Here is a 19,565-nt window from a genome sequence, read left to right as displayed (position 1 = left end):
AGTGAAATAAGCCCGACACAAAAGGACACATCCCGCATGATCCCACTCGCTGGAGGTCCCTAGGCGAATAACATCCGAAGAGACAAAAAATACAATCGAGGTTACCAGGGCCTGAGGCTCCGGGGAATAATTCTCCTGTGAACACGGGTATACAATTTCCTGTTTGAGTGTATATCTTAGATATACATCTAAGAGCAGAGTTGCTGGGCCGTATGGTATGTTTAACTTTTTGAGGAATACTATCCTGTTTGGACATAACTGCTTAAAAGCTTGCTTTGTCTTGTGTGGACAGCATCCTGCTGACAGCCAGTGGTAGTCTGGACTCTCACGGGGGCAGTAAGATGAGGAAAAAGTGACGGGATTCCGACCCTATTTCAGACCCTGGATGGATAGGTTGGGAAGGTAAGAATGGCATCCAGGTACTGGTGAGAAACCTTGCACTTATCCTGGAGAGCGCTCTTGCTCCTAAACTCCAAATCCAATCCTTCCTCGAATCCTGTTTGCCCTACCTCCAAAATTAATTCAGGGGAGCCTGGTTGGCTCAGCGAGTGTCGTGCACCACTCTTGATCTCGGGGGGTGTGAGTTCAAGCCCCACGTTTGGGTGTAGAAATTACTTAAAATCTCTAAAAAAAAAAAAAAATCATAATAAAAATAAACAAAATTAATCCAGAATCTGAGTACTTCTGGTCTCTTTGCTTCCACCCTCCTAATAACGATTTTCTGCCTACCGGTCCAAAAAAGCCTGTTCAGAATGTCCCTGATTAGAACACTTCTGTGGCTTCTCATTTGTCAGAGTGAAGCCAAGTCCTTTTTCTGTCTGGGCGGCTCTATCCCCAAACATCCCCACGGCTCCTTCCCGCACTCATATAAGTCATCACCTCGGCCTGCGGCCACGCCCCCTAAGACTTCACACCCCACACATACACCTTGCTTGAGTGCTTTGTTCCCCTTAACACGCGTCACGATCTAACATGTATTTTATTTATTTACTGTCTGTCTCCCTCAGACAACCAGGCTGGGAGGTTTACGAGGTTATGGATTGCAGGCTGTCTTGTCCTCCGCCTCCATTAGCTATTTGTTACGCGAGCGCTGAACAACTTGACCGCGTGGGGGAAAGGACGCGAACCCTCCCCTCGCGAGCTCGCGTCCAGCCCCGTGAAGCCACTGGCCACGCCCCCGGGACTTGGCCACGCCCCAGGAGCGCCGCGCACGTTCCGTTGCTAGCCGGCCCCGGGCTCCGGCCCGAATCGGCACAAACCATTTCCACAGACCGAAGCGGGTGGGGAGGCCGGAGAGAATCTCTTCCGGGGAAAGAATGAAGGTTGCCCTTGCCCTTCCCTGAGGGATGTCCGTAGACTCCATCCGGTGTTTAAGTGTGAGCTGTGGCCCAGGCGCCGACTCATGCTTCCAGACCGCTCTCCCGCCGCGGAGACTTTGACTGGAACTCCCCCCGAGGGCTGTGTTGGTGCCGTCCGGGCCGGTCACGTGGGCGAGAAGATGGCGCCTCCCGGAGCGCGCTGCGAGCGTCGCGGTTGGTGAGACGCGGGTGGCGGCGGAGGGAGCGGGCGGGCTCGGCGTTCCTTGTCTTCCGGAGGATCGCTCGGGCGTTCTGGCAGCAGAGAGCGCGGTACGTGGCCGCGGCCTGGCGGGCGGGCACGGGGAGGACGCCGCGGGAGGGGGTCCAGTCTCTGGGATTCGTTGCTTGGGGGGCGGGGGGGGGGGAGTCGAGGGGCCTCCTCCTGAGGGGTTTAGAGTCCGGGCGAACTCTTTCCCCGGGTTGCGGGGTCCTTGTCGCCGGAGATCCCTTCGTTGGGGGGAGCCGGGGAGCCGGAGCGTGCTCGGGTTTCCCATATCGGGTGACCCCTTTCTCGAGATTTCTGGGAGATCCAGCGGCGTGAGGGATCCAGTACTTGGGGACCCGCGTAGACAGATCTTGAAGCATCCAGTTCCTCGGGTTCTCTTCCAGGGGGAGGGAACCTGCGAGCAGCCCCGAGGGAATCCCTTCCTGGAGGAGCGTTGATTACCAGGTATCTTTTCGTTGGGAATTCTTGGTTTAGGTAGGTCGGGTTTGGGGGGGCGGAGGGTTGAGGATCCTCGTCTCCTCTCTCTCCATCCCTTACTAATCCATCGTGTCTTCTTCTAAGAGGCTTTCACGGGGGCGAGCGGATTCCCGGATTCCGCCTTGGTTGGGGGCTGATCCCCTCAACCCCGCGCCCACACCCTTGCCCCCGCTTCCCACTGAAAAATGGGCCGAAAGTATGATTTGCGGGCTTCCAGGTGGCTTGGGGCGCCCTCCTGGGCACAGAAGTGGGTTTGGGGCTCCCTGCAGGAATATTTAACAGTAGCTCTGGTTTGTCCAAGGGCCTATTAAGTGCCAGCAATTGTAGGAGGTGCTCTACGAGCATGGCTCCATTGGGTCCATGTGCCCCTTCTACCCATCTTCCGAATGATACAGATTTACGCCGGGCATGAAGTGCCTAGTACGATGCCTGGTGCGCAGGAGACGTTCGGTTCATTCAACAACTAAGGATTGGGCACCTCCTGCCATGGTGACCGATCCCGTGCTAGGCCTTGGGGACGTAGCAATGAACAAAACAGTATATATACCTGGGTCCGTCTGCGTGTGCGTGTGGTACAGATTTATCTTTATTTATATATAAAGTCCCGTCTCTGTGGCGCCCACTTTCTAGTAAGAAACAGATGAGTGAAATGTACTGGACACCAGGTGCTGTGAGAGGCCGCGGGGAACAGTGAAAGCCACAAGGAACAGAAGTGCAGGGCGGTGGAGGGTTTGCGTTGTTCAAGCCGGGTGCTCAGAGGATTCCTGCCTGTACTTTAATATCTGAACAGAGACTGGAAGGAAACCCGGCTCGTGAGCTGCTGATAGTTTTATTCCAAACGAGGAAGCCAAGCCCAGAGACTTTTGCCCCAGTTCAGGTCTTGCCCTGTTTTCTCTTCACGTTCCTCTCCCGTAGCTGGAGCTGCCGCCTTGTTGGCCAGATCTCCCCTCATTCCCAGGCATCTGAGGACGCTGGGGATGATGAGTAGGCCATGAAGGGCCCTCTCCAGGTGTCTTGAGGGCGACCCCGCACGGACTGGGAGGCAGGAGTCCTGGGTCCTGTTTGGTGACCCCAGACAAGTCGCTGCTCGTCTGTGTAGAAGAGAGTCAGATCTCATGGCCCCTAAGGCCTTGCCAGCTCCCTGGCTCCTGGTTTCTGTGGTCTCTGGTGGTCCTTATTTCAAGGTGTCCCCTCCTTCGATGGTCATCCACACTCAGGCAGCCACACCTCCCTCATGAAGCCGGGTCAGCCCTGCCGATGCTGCAGGGAACCGGAAGGCCACGCAGCACGCCAAGGCTTGCTTTACGAAGCGTCTGCCAGGACTTGGTTGATCTGGACGGTGGAGAGGGAGCCCCTCGTCCCCGCCCAGCCCAGCCCAGCCGCGTCATTTCATCTTAGTCCGTCCATTCGGCAGAACAATTGTGGTTTAGAACTTGACTCTGGAGCCCAGCTACCTGGATGTATAACTCCTTGCGCGGTTCGTAGGCGAGTTATTAACCTCTCGGCTTCTGCCCTCTCGCCCGTAAAAGGGTGACAGTCCTAGTGCCTGTCTCATAGTTTTATGGGGAGAATCACAGGAGCTCACGAATGTAGGGGGCTTAGAAGAGGTGCCTGCCGGGGCGCCTGGGTGGCTCAGTCGGTTGAGCATCCGACTTCGGCTCAGGTCACGATCTCGCGGTCCGTGAGTTCGAGCCCCGCGTCAGGCTCTGGGCTGACGGCTCAGAGCCTGGAGCCTGCTTGGGATTCTGTGTCTCCCTCTCTCTCTGCCCTTCCCCCGTTCATGCTCTGTCTCTCTCTGTCTCAAAAATAAATAAATGTTAAAAAAAAAATTAAGAGAAAAAAAAGAAGAGGTGCCTGCCACAGAGCAGATGCTCTGTGCACGTCAGCCGCTGTTACGGGGAGGGCTGTTGGTTTCATTGACGGCCTACTGTGTGCTGGGGGGTTTAGTGGTGACCAAGATAGACTCGGTCCCTGCCTTCAGAGTTCTGTGACGGGTAAGACCAGCCATAGCAGCTAAACTGGTAAACATCTTACGTGATGTCTAGTAGTGGTAAGTGCTTTGAAGAAACGTAAAACAAGGGAAAGGAACAACAGCGAAGACTGTGACCCGGGAAGGCTTCCCTGAGGAGGTGACATCTGAGACCCACGAAGTGAGAGCATGAGCATGGGAAGCATCTGGGGAAGAGTGTTCCTGGGGAAGAGAACAGGTCCGTGCAAAGGTCCTGGGGCAGGACTGGGCCTGGCCTGTTGGGGGAACAGCCAGGAGGCCTCTGTGGCTGGAGGAGAGTGAGCGAGGGGGTGGAGGGGGAGAGGAGGGAGGGCTGGCAAGGGTCGAGGTAGGTCACACAGGGCCTTGGGGACCGTCAGGGGGCTTGGAATCATAAGGTGCCATAGGAGGGGGATACAGGACAGTGACCTGGTGCAGTCTCCACACCCCGTACTCAGCAGCTTCAAGCAGCAGCAGACTCACACCGTTGCCGGGGGCCAGGCATCTGGGCCTGGCAGCTTCTGGCTCCGACCTCTCGTGAGGTTGCGGTCAGGGTACCCGCTGGGGCCGCCTCGGCTGCAGGAGCTGCTCCCGGCCTCCTGCTCTCACGTGACAATTGGCCAGAGGCCTCGGTCCCTCGCCCCGCGAGCCCCTACGTGGGGCTGACAGAGCCTCTCCATGGCTGGCTTCCCCCAGCGCAGGCAAGGAGGACACCGCAGCGTCTCTCATGACCTGCCCTCAGGGGTCCCTGTCGTCCCTTCCGTGTCCCGTTGTTCAGCCCTTCCGGTGCGAGAGGGGCCGCACCGAGTGGGGACCGCCGGGGGCCGTGTTGGCCACCCACCACCGTGGTCCCTCCGGCTACGGCGTGGAGCGCAGACCGGCAGAAGTCCTTGCCGGTACAGAGGCAAGAGGCCCAGAGAGGGAAAGTGACTTACGGAAGGCCGCCCAGCGAGTAGACAGGGCCGGACCCTGGCTTTCAACCCAGACGTCCGGGCTGGTCGGCTGGTGGGAATCCACCCCACCCGGGCCCTAACTCTTAAGTGAACAAGTTCACGGATGGGCGGAAGACGCCTCTCACCTGGGCTCTCGGTTTTCTGCACGTAGGTTCTTGTGCCCCACGGTCCCCAGCTTCGGCCCCCGGCGGGGCTGCGGAGGAAGGCGGTGGCGCCATGGTGACCGAGCAGGAGGTGGAGGCGGTGGGGCGCACGCTGGTGGACCCCCAGCAGCCCTTGCAGGCCCGCTTCAGGGCGCTCTTCACCCTTCGCGGGCTCGGCGGCCCGGGCGCCATCACCTGGATCAGCCAGGCCTTCGGCGACGACTCCGCCCTGCTCAAGCACGAGCTGGCCTACTGCCTGGGCCAGATGCAGGACTCCCGGGCCATCCCCGTGCTCCTGGACGTGCTGCGTGACACCCGCCAGGAGCCCATGGTGCGCCACGAGGCCGGTGAGTGGCCAGGGCAAGGACACCTGGCCTTCACCCGCCTGCTGTTTCCCTCCTGCCTCGGTGTGTCCCCACCCCCCCCCCCCAGCTGCCCCCCGTGTGATCTAGCCGAACTGCACGCTGGGTCCGCGAAGGGTGGGTAAAGTCTCCAGCCCACCCCCACCCAGGGCCGGACAGACTCTGTCACCGGACTCAACTGTGCCACGGTGCGTAAAGCCACCATACACTAGCATCCCCGGGGGGGCGTGGCCACGTGCAGGTGGATCCTGATGGACGCTGAGGTTTGAAGTTCGCGTCATTTTCACGTGGGGAAATGTCGTCCTCTTGATTTGCAGTTTGTCTATTTTGAGAGAGACAGAGAGAGCGCGAGCAGGGGAGGGGCAGAGAGAGAGGGAGAATCCCAAGCAGGCTCCACACTCGGCACAGAGCCCGACACTGGGCTGGATCCCACAAACTGTGAAAACCTGACCTGAGTCGACGTCTGGAGCTGGAGGCTTAACCTAAGCCTGAGCCACCCCGGTGTCCCTCGTCCCTTTGTTTCAAAGAAAGCGATTTTGGGCGCCTGGGTGGCTCAGGCGGTTAAGCATCAGACTTCAGCTCAGGTCGCGATCTCACAGTTCGCGACTTCGAGCCCCGCGTCGGGCTGTCTGCTCTCTGTGTAGAGCCCACTTCAGATCCTCTGTCTCCCTCTCTCCCTGCCCCTCCCCTGCTTGCACATGCATGCTCCCTCTCTCAAAAATAAATAAAAACGTTTAACAAAAAAAAAATTTTTTTTTTTTTTTGAGAAAGACATTTAAAAACATAAAAACCATCCTCTGCTGATACAAAACCAGGTGGTGAGCTCGCCAGCCTGTGATGTCTGTTTCATGTGTTCGTTTTAGTCCCTGGGCCAGTGTTTATTGAGCACCTGCTATGTACCAGGCCCTCTTACCTCCAGGGCAGCAGGAAACAGGAGGAACGAGTAAAATCCTCGGCAAGACTGTGCTGCTGAGGCCTTGCCTCTATAACCAGCGAGCTCATTTGTGGATGGGCACAGGGCGGCTGTTTCCATTTTACTCTTTTAGGTATTTTTAGTGTTCCCCGAAGTGGTCTCTACTTATGCTGAGCTGTCCCCATCCCCACGCTGCCCCTGGTGACGCTCGATGTGCCAGTCGCTATTTCGGTTGGAGCTCTCCTTAACCAAGAGTGCTCTACTCCAAACCTCACCTTTCCCATAAGTCCCGCTATTTTGAGTGTATAGGAGTGCGGGACACCTTGTCGTGTTATGGAAGTGCTAAGGAGGCGATGACACAGGGAGTAGGATGGGGGTGCCAGGGGTGTTGCCCTTTTTAATCAGTGGACAGAGATCTGAGTGAAGGAAGGCAGTTATCTGGAGAAAAGTGCTTCAGGCACAGGATACAGCCCGAGCAAAGGTCCTGGGGCAGCACCCAGCCTGTTCCTTGGGAAAGTGGCACGGAGGTCCCTGTGGCCGGAGCAGAGTGAGCAAGAGGGAGGAGAGGGGAGGACAGGAAGGGGACAGGGCAGGTTGTGCGGTGCCTTGGGGGCCAAAGGGAGGACTTTAGGTTTTTGCCCTGAAGGAGGTGGGGGCCCTGAAGGGCTGCGGGCAGAGGAGGACGCCCTGACTTGGATTCAGGTCCATTGGGGTGTTCTCGATGGGGGGCAGCATCACACTCTACCAGCCTGCCAAGCGGAGGAGGAGTTGAGTGGGAGCGTGTGTTTGCTGGCCTTGGGTCTCTTCCCACTCAGGGCTTGTGCAGACCCACGGAGACGGTCAGCCTCCTCCAGCCCTGCCTGGGTCCGCTGGCCTTCCTCCCTCACTTCGCCGCCTAGATCCCCCTCCTCCAGGCTCACCCCCACGAACTCTCCTCGCCCGGGTGTCCTTGGAGCTCCATGTTACCCAGTGTCCCCAGGCTGTAATGTCATGCTCACCTGTGTCTCCCCGTCTAGAGCATGAGCGAGGGGGTGGGGGGCCCGGGGGGAGGTCTCAGCCCAGCTCCAGCCAAGTCCAAATTCAGGGGAAGGGATGCCAACTGAGACCACTTGGGGGCCGTGCCCGCTCCGCTCCAGTCCAGGGGCCAGGGTGGGTCACAAGATACATACAGAGCTGTAGGGAGGACGGAGCACAAAGGAGGTGGTGTTGCTGGCGTCGTCCCCCACCCCCCCACCCCCACCCTCGCATCCGGGGCCTTTCCTCCTTTCCTGACCAACAGTGAACTGTGTCCGTGGTTCTTTTTCTCAGGGGAGGCCCTGGGGGCCATCGGGAACCCGGAAGTTCTGGAGGTCCTGAAACAGTACTCCACCGACCCCGTCATCGAGGTAACTAACGCCTGACCCCTCCCGCTCCTGCCTAGACCAGCCTCACCAGGGTTTGCTTGCCAGGGCGACCTCTTGGCCGGGACAAGATCAGAGGGCGGCGGCCAGGGTGGCTGCGGGCTCCTGATTCCCCCCTGCCCGGCTGACGCGCCCCGCCTTTCCCGCCCTTCCAGTCCATCCACCAGGACCCCTCCGAGCCCACCCACTTCTGTCCGCCCCACGGTCCGTCCCCCCCGCCTGCCTTTCTTCCTTCTTCAGGGAGCGACCTTACTGAGATGTTAACACCATAAAATTCACCTTCTGCAAGCGTGCACTTCAGTGGTTTTTAGAACATCCACAGAGGTGTGCAACCATCATCTCTCATTCCAGAACATTCCCTCACCCCAAAAGGAGCCCCGCCCCATCAGTAGTCACTCCCCTGCCCCCAACCCTTGTCAGTGTCTCATCTACTTCCTGTGTCCATGGATGAGCCTGTTCTGGACGTTCATCTGTGGACGTGCGTGTGCACGGTGGATACGTTTATGCGTGCGCGGTGGGCCACGTTTTGTTCATCTGCTGAGGGACGTTTGGGCGGTTCTCGCTTTTTGGCTGTGTGAGCCGTGTTGCCGTGGACACGCGTGTGCAGGTTTCTGTGTGGTCGTGTGTGTTCCTCACTTGGTGCTTCTGTTGTCTGCTTCCCATACCTCTCCCTCAGTGTCCTCTGGGTACCGGGGGGGGGGGGTGAAAGGACCTATTTCGGGCCAGAAGCATCACGTGTTCTGATGACCTTTAGGACAGAATCCCAAGCACCTGCTGCAGCTCGTGAGCCTTGACGAGTCCGGCCTGACCACCTGGGGGCGCACCTCTGCCCACCCAGCCTGCTTGCTCTTCCCTGACGTGTCCCACAGGGTCCTGCCTCAGGGCCTTTGCACTGGCCACTCCACCCACCTCACTCTTTCACTCGGTTCTGGCCTCAGCTCCACTCTGATGCCACCTCCTCATTGAGTCTCCTGGCCTTCTGTCCTCCTCGTCACTCCCTGATCGCATAAAGCCCGTGCTGGCCTATGTCCAATCTAGAACGATCAGTTAACTCCTGCGGCTGTTGCCTCCGGCTTCTGTTAAATCTGGAGCCCCTGAGGTTGGGGAAGGGGCGCCTTCACATCCACTGTCGTGTCCTCAGTGGCCACCTGTGCACCCCTGTCCCCGCAGGTGGCCGAGACGTGCCAACTGGCTGTCAGGCGGCTGGAGTGGCTGCAGCAGCACAGCGGGGAGCCCGCGGTGGCAGGGCCCTACCTCTCGGTGGACCCGGCCCCTCCCGCTGAGGAGCGCGACGTGGGGCGGCTGCGGGAGGTGCTGCTGGACGAAGGCCAGCCACTCTTTGACCGGTACCGCGCCATGTTCGCCCTGCGCGACGCCGGCGGCGAGGAGGCTGCCCTTGCGCTGGCGGAGGGTGAGTCGGGGCCCGGGGAGGAGGGTGGGGGTCATGGTCAGTGCCCCTCAGTCAGGCTCAGCGGCTACGGCTGTGACACGGAGCCAGCGTGACCCAGGGAATGTGCGTCCCGGCCCCGGCGCTTCCCCACACGAGAACTCATCCTCCGTGGTGGGCGGGCACCCTGACTTCCGGTTCTCCGAGGGAGAAGCCGCGGCCGAGAAAGGCCGAGGTGGTTGCCCGAGGAGACGGCGGCTGGCGAGCGGCAGAGTCGCGATCCGATCCGCGGCGGTGTGGCTCCAGGACCCTGAACCCCTTTCTCTCTTCCCTCCCGGCTCTGCAGGCCTCTCCCCGGGCGGTCCCTGGTCCCCCGTGGCCCGATGCCCGGGAGGTGCCCCCTGAGGATTTAGAGCCCTGGCAGCCCTCCCATGACTTCCTGTCTGGCAAGGAGACGCCTGGTCATCGCTGTGACCCTGCGTCAGGGGCGGGAGACCCGGCGATGCCGGGCGGGAGCCCAGAGGGGCTGGTGCTGCTTGAGAACGGGGGCCGCACAGTCAGGCAGGTGGCCTTGGGCCCTGGCTCGGCCTCGAGGGCGTCTGGTCTTGGGCAGTCACCACCCGTCTCCCGGCTGTGGTTTCCCCATCAGTGTCAAGCCTGACCTGTGTGTGGAGTGGGGGCAGGGTGCCCCTGACTGTCCCCTTATTAAACGCTGCAGCGTGTGCGGACGTGCGTACAGGCTCGCCAGTAGCCCTTGACCCCGCCGTCAAGCACAGAATCCAGAGGCAGGGAGAGGCGGGAGCCAGCGGGCCGGGACCCTGGGCCGGGGAAGCCCCCTCCTGCCCTGTCGGCCTTCGGAGGAAGCCCGCAGGGAGCCCACCGCCAGGCTGTGCCCTCCGGCCGCTCCTGCCCCCGTGGCCCCACGTCCCTCCCCCTGAGCAGCACTGACCACCTCGAGACGGGGAACCCCCTTTCCCGGTCCGCTCTGCCCTGCGGTGCTCAGCCCTGGGTCCCGCAGTGCAGAACAGCGGGCGGGCGGGGGCGTGGTCACTGGCCTGCCCCGATGGCGCCGCCCAGCCAGTGACCACGCCCCCTCCTGCCCGCAGGCCTGCGCTGTGGCGGCGCCCTCTTCCGCCACGAGATCGGCTATGTCCTGGGCCAGCTGCAGCACGAGGCGGCCGTGCCCCAGCTGGCGGCGACCCTGGCCCGGCCAACCGAGAGCCCCATGGTGCGGCACGAGTGCGCGGAGGCCCTGGGAGCCATCGCCCGGCCCGCCTGCCTGGCCGCCCTGCGGGCCCACGCGGCCGACCCCGAGCGCGTGGTGCGGGAGAGCTGCGAGGTGGCCCTGGACATGTACGACTACGAGACGGGGCCGGCCTTCCAGTACGCGGACGGGCTGGAGCAGCTGCGCACGGCGCCCGCCTAGAGCCGCCGGCCCGCAGCCTCCCTCCCCTGCGGGGCCCTGGGACTCCACACCGCGGCTGCGTATAAACCGAGCTCGTGTGGGTGGGATCTGGCTCCCCGTCCCCCACTCGCGCGGGGCGGCGGCACCCAGATTTCCGGTCGGGGTGGGATGTCGCGTGGAGCCGGCATCTGAGGGTGGCGGCCGGGGCTGTGGGGTTGCCTTGGCCCAGCTTCTCGAGGAACCGGGGGTGCCGGAAAAGGCGCTGTGGGCAGACCCAGCCGCCTTGGGCCTGGGCCCGGGCCCCTGACTCCCCAGCCTGGGACTAGGCAGGGAGGGGAGGGACGAGCCCACCCCAGGATCCATCCAAATGCACTATTAAATTATTTTTGCCAAGCCGTGACTCCGCAAGTATGTCGGGGGGGTGTGCAGGGCTGCAGTCGGGGAACCTCTAATGGCGGGGGGCGGGGGGGGGGGGCAGGGGGGGCGGGGTTTGAAGAGCTCAGCTCTGAAATCTGCCCCGCCCCAGGCGCTCCGGGGTCATCTCCGTCCCGGGGGTAAAGTCAGCCCAGCAGGCCCTCCAGCCTGGCCTCCCCCAGACCCTCCTTCTCACCCAGCCCCTGGCGGAGGCAGAGGGGAAGGGGTTTGGGGGCCTGGCTGGGAGCCCAGGCTACGGGTTCTCATCACAGCCCCCCTCCCATTCTCCGTGTGCGGCCTTGAACCACCTGTTTTATGGCGACGAGACGGCTGTAACAGCAGAGCCTAATCTCACGTGGGACACTGTCCACATTCCCGCCGCTGACCTGACCCTCGGTCACCAGCAGCCCTGACACGGGTGGCGGATTTTACCACCCCGACGTCTGCTGCTGCTACCCCATTTGACAGCAGATGTGCGGGGCTTCCTGCAGTTTAGTTCTGGCGCGGACGACCCGAATTAGCACGGGCCCTGCGGGTTCCCGCTTCGGGGCTCCCGCCACCCCCTCCCCACACGGAATGATCTGCTAGGGCAGCCCACAGAACCCAGGAAGGCACTTGTCCCACCCGTTCCTCCTGAAGGGCACCTAGCAGCTTCCTCCCCAGGAGGTTGGGGCACAGCCTCCTCCTGGCACGCGGACACAGTCACCCGCCCGGGGGCTCTCCCAGCCCCGTGGGTCAGGGACTTCGTGGAGGCTCCACGGTGCCGGCGTGAGCGCTTGACCAGTGGCCATCGGTGGTTACCGCCCCGCCCCCCCCGCCAGCCACCAGCCCCGGTGCCGCCGCCCCTCCAGTGTCCACTTAGGCACTGGGGAGGCGTCCCAAACTGGGCTCGGAGGTCAGAATTCCTCAGGTTACTTGCCAAAGCTGCTCCTCCCACAGGAGGTGGAAATGCTCTTGTCATTCCAGGTGCTCAGCCTGAAAACACTGGGGTTGAAAATCCATCCCAGGTCTGGCCACATCCCCCGTCCCCTGTGCCCCCAGCCACCGCATCGCCCACCTGGACTGCACAGTCCCCTCTGCCCCCTTCCCGGTGCCCCCACCTTGCGTCCCACAGTCTGTCCTCCCTGAAGCAGCCACCAGAGGGCGCTTGTGAGCACCCGGGTCAGGTCCCACCGTCCTCTGCCCACAGCCCTCCAGGACTCCCACCTCCCTGGAGGAAAAGCCAAAGTCCTCCCTGTGGTCCCCAAAGTCCTGTACAACCTGCCCCTGCCCTTCCCTCTTTCCTCTCTCTCCCCCCCGCCCACTCTGCTCCAGCCACACAGGCCTTCTCGCTGTTCCTCCATCATGTGAGCCTGGTGCTGCCCCAGGACCTTTGCATTTGCTACTTACTCTACCTGGAACCTTTTTTCCTCCAGGTATCTGTTCACTCCCTCGCTGAGATATTTGCTCCTTTGCTCAGATGTCGCCTCCTCAGGGAAGCTTGCCTGAGCCGCCTGCGTCGAAATCATAACCTCACTCCTAATGTTCCTTTATTCTGTTCCCTGCTTTATTTTTCTCCGCAGCATCTCTGTTTTCCTGTACACGTTCCTTAATTTTGTTCATTGCCTGTTTTCTCCACCTGCACAAGCACCGCGAGAGCAGGGATTTTGTTTTCCGCGGCATGACAGCGGGTGGCGCCTGAGCCGCGAGACGGAACATGAAAGTAAAGCCCTAGTGTGCAGTGTTTTCCCTCCCTATACCCACCACGGTCCACTCATGTAGCTCCCGATCGTGACTTTTGTAGTCAGGACACACGGGCCTCAGCACATCGCTGAGCGGACCCCTCGCCCCGCTAGGTCGCGTGCCTGGCTCCTCCTGGTGGGTGGCAAATTGGTATTTGAGGCGCGCCCGTCATCGGGGGCGCTGGCTGGTTCACTACGTTCACAATCAGACCTTCAAAAAGCTGGGGAGCTCGACTTCCAAAGAGTGAAGCAAGCAAAGCCCAGAATAAATCCTGTGGCCTGATTTGCATAAGCGGAGTCGTACACATAAATTACCTGTGGGTAACCTCTTGGAAAAATAGCCAAGCATTTCCCCAGAGCCCTTGAACTCCCCGTGCCACTTGAGGCTTTTTACCGTGATGCGTACTCCCGGCGTTTGTCACGCACGGTGGCAGCGGCCGCTCTGGAGTGAGCAAACAGCCTGCGCGAGACAGCTTTCCCTGGGGACAGAATTCACCTGCCTCTCACTCAGGTGCTGTCTGTGGCTTTCTCTTGCTTCCTGGGCCAGAAAGCGTAAGGAAATTAGGCAGGAAGGCGCCCTGGCGTGTACCCCTGTCCGGCCGGTCATTGACCTGTGTAGCCAGATGTTTCTGTTTTGTTTTGTTCTTAAATTTTTTTAATGTTTATCTCTGAGACAGACAGAGACAGAGCATGGGGGGTGGGGCAGAGAGAGGGGGAGACGCAGAATCCGAAGCGGGCTCCAGGCTCCGAGCCGTCAGCACAGAGCCCGACGAGGGGCTCGAACCCACGAACCGTGAGATGGTGACCTGAGCCGAAGTCGGACGCCCAACCGACTGAGCCCCCCGGGTGCCCCCAGATGTTTCTGTTTTTAAGGGCAGCCAGACGGCAACTCATTTGATGTACAGCCTCCCATTTAACGGGCGCCTGTGCGGCCCAGCCGGTTGAGCATCCGACTCTTGGTTTCTGCCCAGTCATGATCTCGAGGTTCTGGGTTCGAGAACCCCTGTTGGTGCAGAGCCTGCTTGGGATTCTCTGTCTCCCTCTCTCTCTCTCTGGCCCCTCCCTCCCCTCAAAACTAAATAAGTAAACTATTTAAAAAATCTCCCACTTGAGAAATGTGGACAGTTCATTAAAAACATCCAAGTGCCATGCGTAGCAAAGAAGTCACTTTCACAGGCCCGCTGCTGGTTTAAACGTTCAGGCATTCATTTCGCAAATATGTATGGAACATCTACCGTGTGGCAGGCAGTCATGGGCACAGAGGGCATAGAGCGAGAGTCTGGCCTCGTGGAGCTGACGTCCGGATGCTTTATTTTCTTCCTGCATGTTCAAAAGGTGACTCCGGGTTGACTTTGCAGTGGCCTTGGCTGGCTTACAAGGACATCATCTCGACCGTGTTTTGTGACTCAGGCTGACGTTCACGCAGGGCTTCCCCGCGGGCCACGCGATGTGCTGACTCTGGAAGGCTCCGAGGCGGGATCCCAGGTGTGATTCACCCCAAGCACGTTCTGGGGGAAGGAGATAGGTCCAGGGCGCAGGAAGTAGATAGCGGAAGCCACACCCAAAAGCAAGACCTGGAAACGTCAGAGAGCTTGAAATCTTGAGCCTCCAGACGTGCGACAAACTGATAGCAGGAGAGACATCTGTGCGGAACCCACACGTCCCGCACCCTCCCTCCTGTGGCTCCTTTACACCCGAGCAGGGCTGTGGGGGCCACAAGTCCAAACTCGGGGTGTCCGCAGGGCCCTGCTCCCTCTGAAGCCCCCGGGGGAGGAGACCCTGCCTCCTCCGGCCTCCCTTGTTGCCGGTTCCCGTTGACCTTCCCCGGCTTGTGGGCACGTCTTCAGTCCCTGCTCGTCCTCACGTGGCCTTCCCCTCTTCCCCTACGTCTGTATCCAAATTCCCCTCTTTCCAGAAGCACACGACCCACCAGATGGGGGCCCGCCCCGCCGGTATAACCTCATCCTAACTTGGTGATGTCATCTGCAGAGACCCTGTTTCCGAATAAGGTTCCATCCACAGCTGCTGGGCTTTAGGATGTCAAGTCCCTGCCCCAACCCGGGCTGAGTGAGAGAATTCCCCTGGGCTCCTGCACGTCCCCTTCTCTCTCGGGGCCCCGGGGCAGAGAGCAGGAAGGACTTCCGGGATGTTTGCCAGGCTCTGTCACCCCTCTGGACTTGGAGTTTGCCAAAGATAGGAGCCTTTACTTTAAAAAAAAAAATGGGGTCCCTGGGTAGCTCAGATGGTCGAGCATCTTTTTTTTTTTTTATGTTTATTTATTTTTGAGAGAGAGATACACCGAATGCGAGTGGTGGCGGGGGGGGGGGTGGCGGGCAGAGAGAGAGGGAGACCCAGAATCTGAAGCAGGTTCCAGGCTCCCAGCTGTCAGCACAGAGCCCGACGCGGGGCTTGAACCCACGGACCGCGAGACCGTGACCTGAGCCGAAGCCGGCCACCCAACCGACCGCGCCACCCAGGCGCCCCTAAAAAAAAAATGTTTTTTTTAATTAAAAAAAACAATTAAGTAGGAATTAAGTGATGCTCTCCGCAAGAGGAACCAGAGCGAGGAAATGGTTTGTTCGGTGGTGTGGCAGGTGAGCACAAAATTGAAGGCGGTGACAAAAAACTCCATAAATAGTTATATTTTGATGCATTTTTTTTTTCTTTTTAAAAATCAACACGTAGGGGCGCCTGGGTGTCTCAGTCGGTTAAGCATCCAGCTTCGGCTCAGGTCGTGCTCTCAAAGTTCATAGCATGGGTTCGAGCCCTGCATCAGGCTCTGTGCTGAGCCTGCTTGGGATCCCCCCCCCCACCGTCCCTCCCCCACTTGCATGCGCGTGCTTGCGCTCTCTCTTTCTCTCTCCCAAAAATAAGCATTTAAAGAAATCAGCGTGCATATTGAGGTCATCATACGGTCATACGGTCGGTCGTGCCACCGTGTCAGCTTGCGTGTCCCCGCCACGGTCGTGGCACAGAACAGTGTGGACGAGCTGAACAATGACGCCCCCAAAGATACCCGCTCCCTAATGCCCAGAACCCGTGAAGATGGTATTTTATATGCTATAAAAGGGACCTTGCAGGAGGGAGAAAGCCAAGGCCCCTGAGGCGGGGGTGACCCTGGGTGCCTGGGGGGCCCAGCGTCCTCACGAGAGGGAGGCAGACAGATGGGCAGACCCCCCCCCCCCCCGCGGCCTTGAGGCTGGAGGAGGGGCCGAGGGCCAAGGACGAGGCGGCTTCTGGAAACTGGAAAAGGGGCATACGGGACCCCCTGGGCCCCCCCCCCCCCCCCGGCATCAGGGGTTGGGAGGGGGGGTTGCAGAAGCAGCCCTGCCCACGCTGGGTGTCAGCCTGGAGGAACTTGTGTCAGATTGCTGGCCTCCAGGGACGCCTGGGGGACTCAGCCAGTTGAGTGACTGTCTTTGGCTCAGGTCGTGATCTTGTGGTTCATGGGTTCGAGCCCCACATCCGGCTCGCTGTTGATGGGGCAGAGCCTGCTTTGGGTCCTCTGCCCCCCACCCCCCACCCCACCCCTCTCCTCTGCTCGCGCTCTCAAAAACAAACAAGATTTCTGGCCTCCAGAACGGTGACATAACGCAGTCACGTTGTCCTCGGCTCCTGGGTTTGGGTGACTTGTGGCCACAGAAACCGCCCTCAGCGACCTCCCGCACTGTCCTCCTACAACCCCCACGTTCCTGCCTCAACGAGGTATTTTTAAAAATCAAAATTTTAAAAAATCAGTGCAAAAAAATCCAAACTTCTGGGGCGCCTGGGTGGCTCCGTTGGTTAAGTGTCCAACTCTTGACCTCAGTTCAGGTCTGGATCTCACGGCGGTGAGTTCAGGCTCCATGTCGGGCTCTGTGCTGGGCGTGAAGTCTACTATTAAAAAAATCTAAACTTTTTTTTTTAATGTTTATTTTTGAGAGAGAGAGAGAGAGAGACCGGGGGAGGGGCAGAGAGAGAGGGAGACACAGAATCCAAAGCAGGCTCCAGGCTCCGAGCTGTCGGCACAGAGCCCGACGCGGGGCTCGAACCCATGAACCGTGAGATGGTGACCTGAGCTGAAGTCGGACGCTCAACCGACTGAGCCACTCGGGTGCCCCCCAAAAATCCAGACTTCTAAATGAAGACGGGATTCGACTTTGCCCAGACCACATCTCTGGCCTCAGCCTAATCCCAGCCCAGTCAGACGCTGTCTTTTATTTAAAAACGAGCGAGTCAGATGGCCGAGGTGGAATTCTGATTCAGAAAGAACTTGCTGACTTTCGTTTTCTCCCCGAGTGTGCGTCAGATTCTGTTGGAAACGAAAGAGGCACCAGATCGGCATGCTTTTTCATCACCAGAATTCAAAACAAAACAAAACGAAGCATATAGTGCATCTGGATTGTTCCACTGAGCTCTGCAGGGCACGTTTTAGCTGGAATGTTTATAGTGTTTGTTTGGGGTGAGGAACAGAAAATCGTAGACATGGTTATTGAATCTGGTAGTGGGCCCCAGGAATGATTATCAGCCCCAGTCCAGAGGGGCAGATACTCAAGAAGGGTCTTTGGGGTGCCTGGGTGGCTCAGTCACTTGAGCATCCAACTTCGGTTCAGGTCACGATCTCACGGTTTGTGGGTTCAAGCCCCGCATCGGGCTCTGTGCTGACAGCTCAGAGCCTGGAGCCTGTTTCATTCGGATTCTGTGTCTCCCTCTCTCTCTCTCTCTCTCTGCCCCTCCCTTGCTCACACTCTGTCTCCCTCTCTCTCAGAAATAAATAAACATTTAAAAAATTATTTTTAAAAAAAGAAGATTCTTTGTTTGACATTTATTGATCTACTCTGTGCCAGGCACTGCTCTGGACCTTCTTTGTCCAGTAAATTTGCTACGATAGACATATTCTATGTCTGCATCATTCAATATGACAGCTACTAGCTAGAGGGGGCTGGGGGTATGAACATTTGATATGTAGCCAGTGCAACTACAGAACTGATTTTTTTTAATGTTTATTTTGAGAGAGAGAGAGAGAGAGCACAGGAGAGGGGAGGGAGAAGGAAAGAGAGAATGCCAGGCAGGCTCCACACTGTCAGCACAGAGCCCAACATAGGGCTCGAACTCATGAACTGTGAGATCATGACCTGAGCCGAGACCAAGAGTCAGATGTTTAACCGATTCGGCCACCCAGGTGCCCCCAGAACTGAATTTTTCATTTTAAAATGTAAGTAATTTAAATGGAAATGGGAAAGGCTGACATTTGATTCAGTTATTGGAAAAGTTTTAAGCATGTTGGGAATCCCTGGGGCCTGTGGATCTGTTTTTCCCCCTGTCAACTTTAAATACAGAGATCCAGAATTTCCAGTGAAAATTAGCACCCAAACTGAGATGGGCCGTAAGTGTTCACACGCTGGATTTTAAGACTTAATATGAGAAAAGGAATATGAGATATCTCATTGATAATTGTTGATTTTGATTAAATGTTGAAATCTAAATATTTTTGACATATTAAGTTAATAAAATATATTAAAATTAACTACACTGGTTTCTTTTGTTAGTTTAACTTTTATTTATTTACGTAGGCTTTATGCCCGTGCAGAGCCTAATGTGGGGCTTGAACTTACGACCCTCAGATCGAGACCTGAGCTGAGATCAAGAGTTGGACCAAAAGTCTGGATTTTTGGGGGGCACCCGAGTGGCTCAGTCGGTTGGGCGTCCGACTTCAGCTTAGGTCACCATCTCACGGTTCATGGGTTCGAGCCCCGCGTCGGGCTCTGTGCCGACAGCTCGGAGCCTGGAGCCTGCTTCGGATTCTGTGTCTCCCTCTCTCTCTGCCCCTCCCCCGGTCTCTCTCTCTCTCTCTCAAAAATAAACATTAAAACATTAAAACATGGCTTAACCGACTGAGCCACCCAAGCGCCCCTCTTTGTCTTTCTTTAATGCGGCTACTAGATAATTTAAAATTACTTACGTGGCTCATGTTATATTTCTACCAGATGACGCTGCTCTGGAACCTATGGTGTTTGCAGAGCTCACTGAAATCCATTATTGTGTGACATGTATAACCTCATACCGAATGAATGAATAGAAATCCTGTATTATGGTATTTTTCCCCCCAAATCTTTGCCCACATGTCCCTGATCGCTGTGTTGGAGACTATAGCCCTTCATTCTCTCTTTCCTTGTTTTATTATTCTCCATACTTCAGCTCCAGGCAGAGAAGTTTTTTTTTTTTAATTTATAGATGAATTTGGTGAGTACTGAGTCATTTTCTTAAGTTTATTTATTTATTTTGAGAGAGAGCAAGCAAGCAGGGGAGGGGCAGAGAGAGAGGGAGAGAGATCCCCAGCAGGTTCTGCACTATCAAGGCAGAGCCCAAAGTGGGGGCTCGATCTCATGAACTGTGAGATCATGACCTGAGCCAAAAGCGAGTCAGACGCTTAGCCATCCTAGCCACCCAGGTGCCCTGACAGACAGGAATTTTTTTATAACAGCTTTATGGAGATACAACTCACGTACTATAAAATTTGCTCACCCAAAGCGTACGATTCATTGGATTTCAGTATATTCAGAGTTGTGCAACCATCAATCACATCAATTTTAGAACATCCCATCACCCCAGCAAGAAAATTCCTAGCAGTCACTCCCTATGCCTTCCTTCCCCCCAGCTCCTTGGCAACCGCCAATTTACTTTCTGTCTCTATGGACTTGCCTGGACATTGTGGGCATTTCATATAAACAGAATACCACGATACAAGGACCTTTGATGTGTAGCTGCTGTCACCGAGCACCGCGCTACCACCTGGGAGCGTGTATCAGTGCTTTGCTCCTTTTTACCCACAAACAACAT

General features: G+C 57.8%; 2 protein-coding genes across 4 annotated transcripts in view; both read left to right on the top strand.

Moving 5' to 3' along the window:
* The window catches only part of TEKTIP1 (tektin bundle interacting protein 1), a 119,500-nt gene that overhangs the window by 72,801 nt on the left and 27,134 nt on the right, over window positions 1-19,565 (top strand). The gene's annotated exons all lie outside the window — the stretch shown is intronic.
* On the top strand, window positions 1,467-10,731 carry DOHH (deoxyhypusine hydroxylase). Of its 3 annotated transcripts, none has more exons than XM_027049575.2 (6): window positions 1,467-1,628; window positions 1,968-2,058; window positions 5,153-5,491; window positions 7,728-7,804; window positions 8,990-9,230; window positions 10,313-10,731. In XM_027049575.2, the coding sequence occupies exons 3-6, from the start codon at window positions 5,218-5,220 to the stop codon at window positions 10,630-10,632; spliced, it is 912 nt and encodes a 303-aa protein (XP_026905376.1). In that variant the 5' UTR covers window positions 1,467-1,628; window positions 1,968-2,058; window positions 5,153-5,217; the 3' UTR covers window positions 10,633-10,731. The 3 variants fall into 3 exon arrangements, with proteins under 3 accessions (XP_026905376.1, XP_026905375.1, XP_026905374.1); XM_027049574.2 differs by having other exon boundaries at window positions 1,468-1,628; window positions 1,968-2,028; XM_027049573.2 differs by lacking the exon at window positions 1,968-2,058 and having other exon boundaries at window positions 1,469-1,628.

The sequence above is a fragment of the Acinonyx jubatus genome, chromosome A2 (assembly GCF_027475565.1).
Source record: "Acinonyx jubatus isolate Ajub_Pintada_27869175 chromosome A2, VMU_Ajub_asm_v1.0, whole genome shotgun sequence".
Taxonomy (NCBI): Eukaryota; Metazoa; Chordata; class Mammalia; order Carnivora; family Felidae; genus Acinonyx; species Acinonyx jubatus.
The sequence above is the reverse complement of the archived record's forward strand: the minus strand, read 5'-3'. Positions and strand labels throughout refer to the sequence as shown.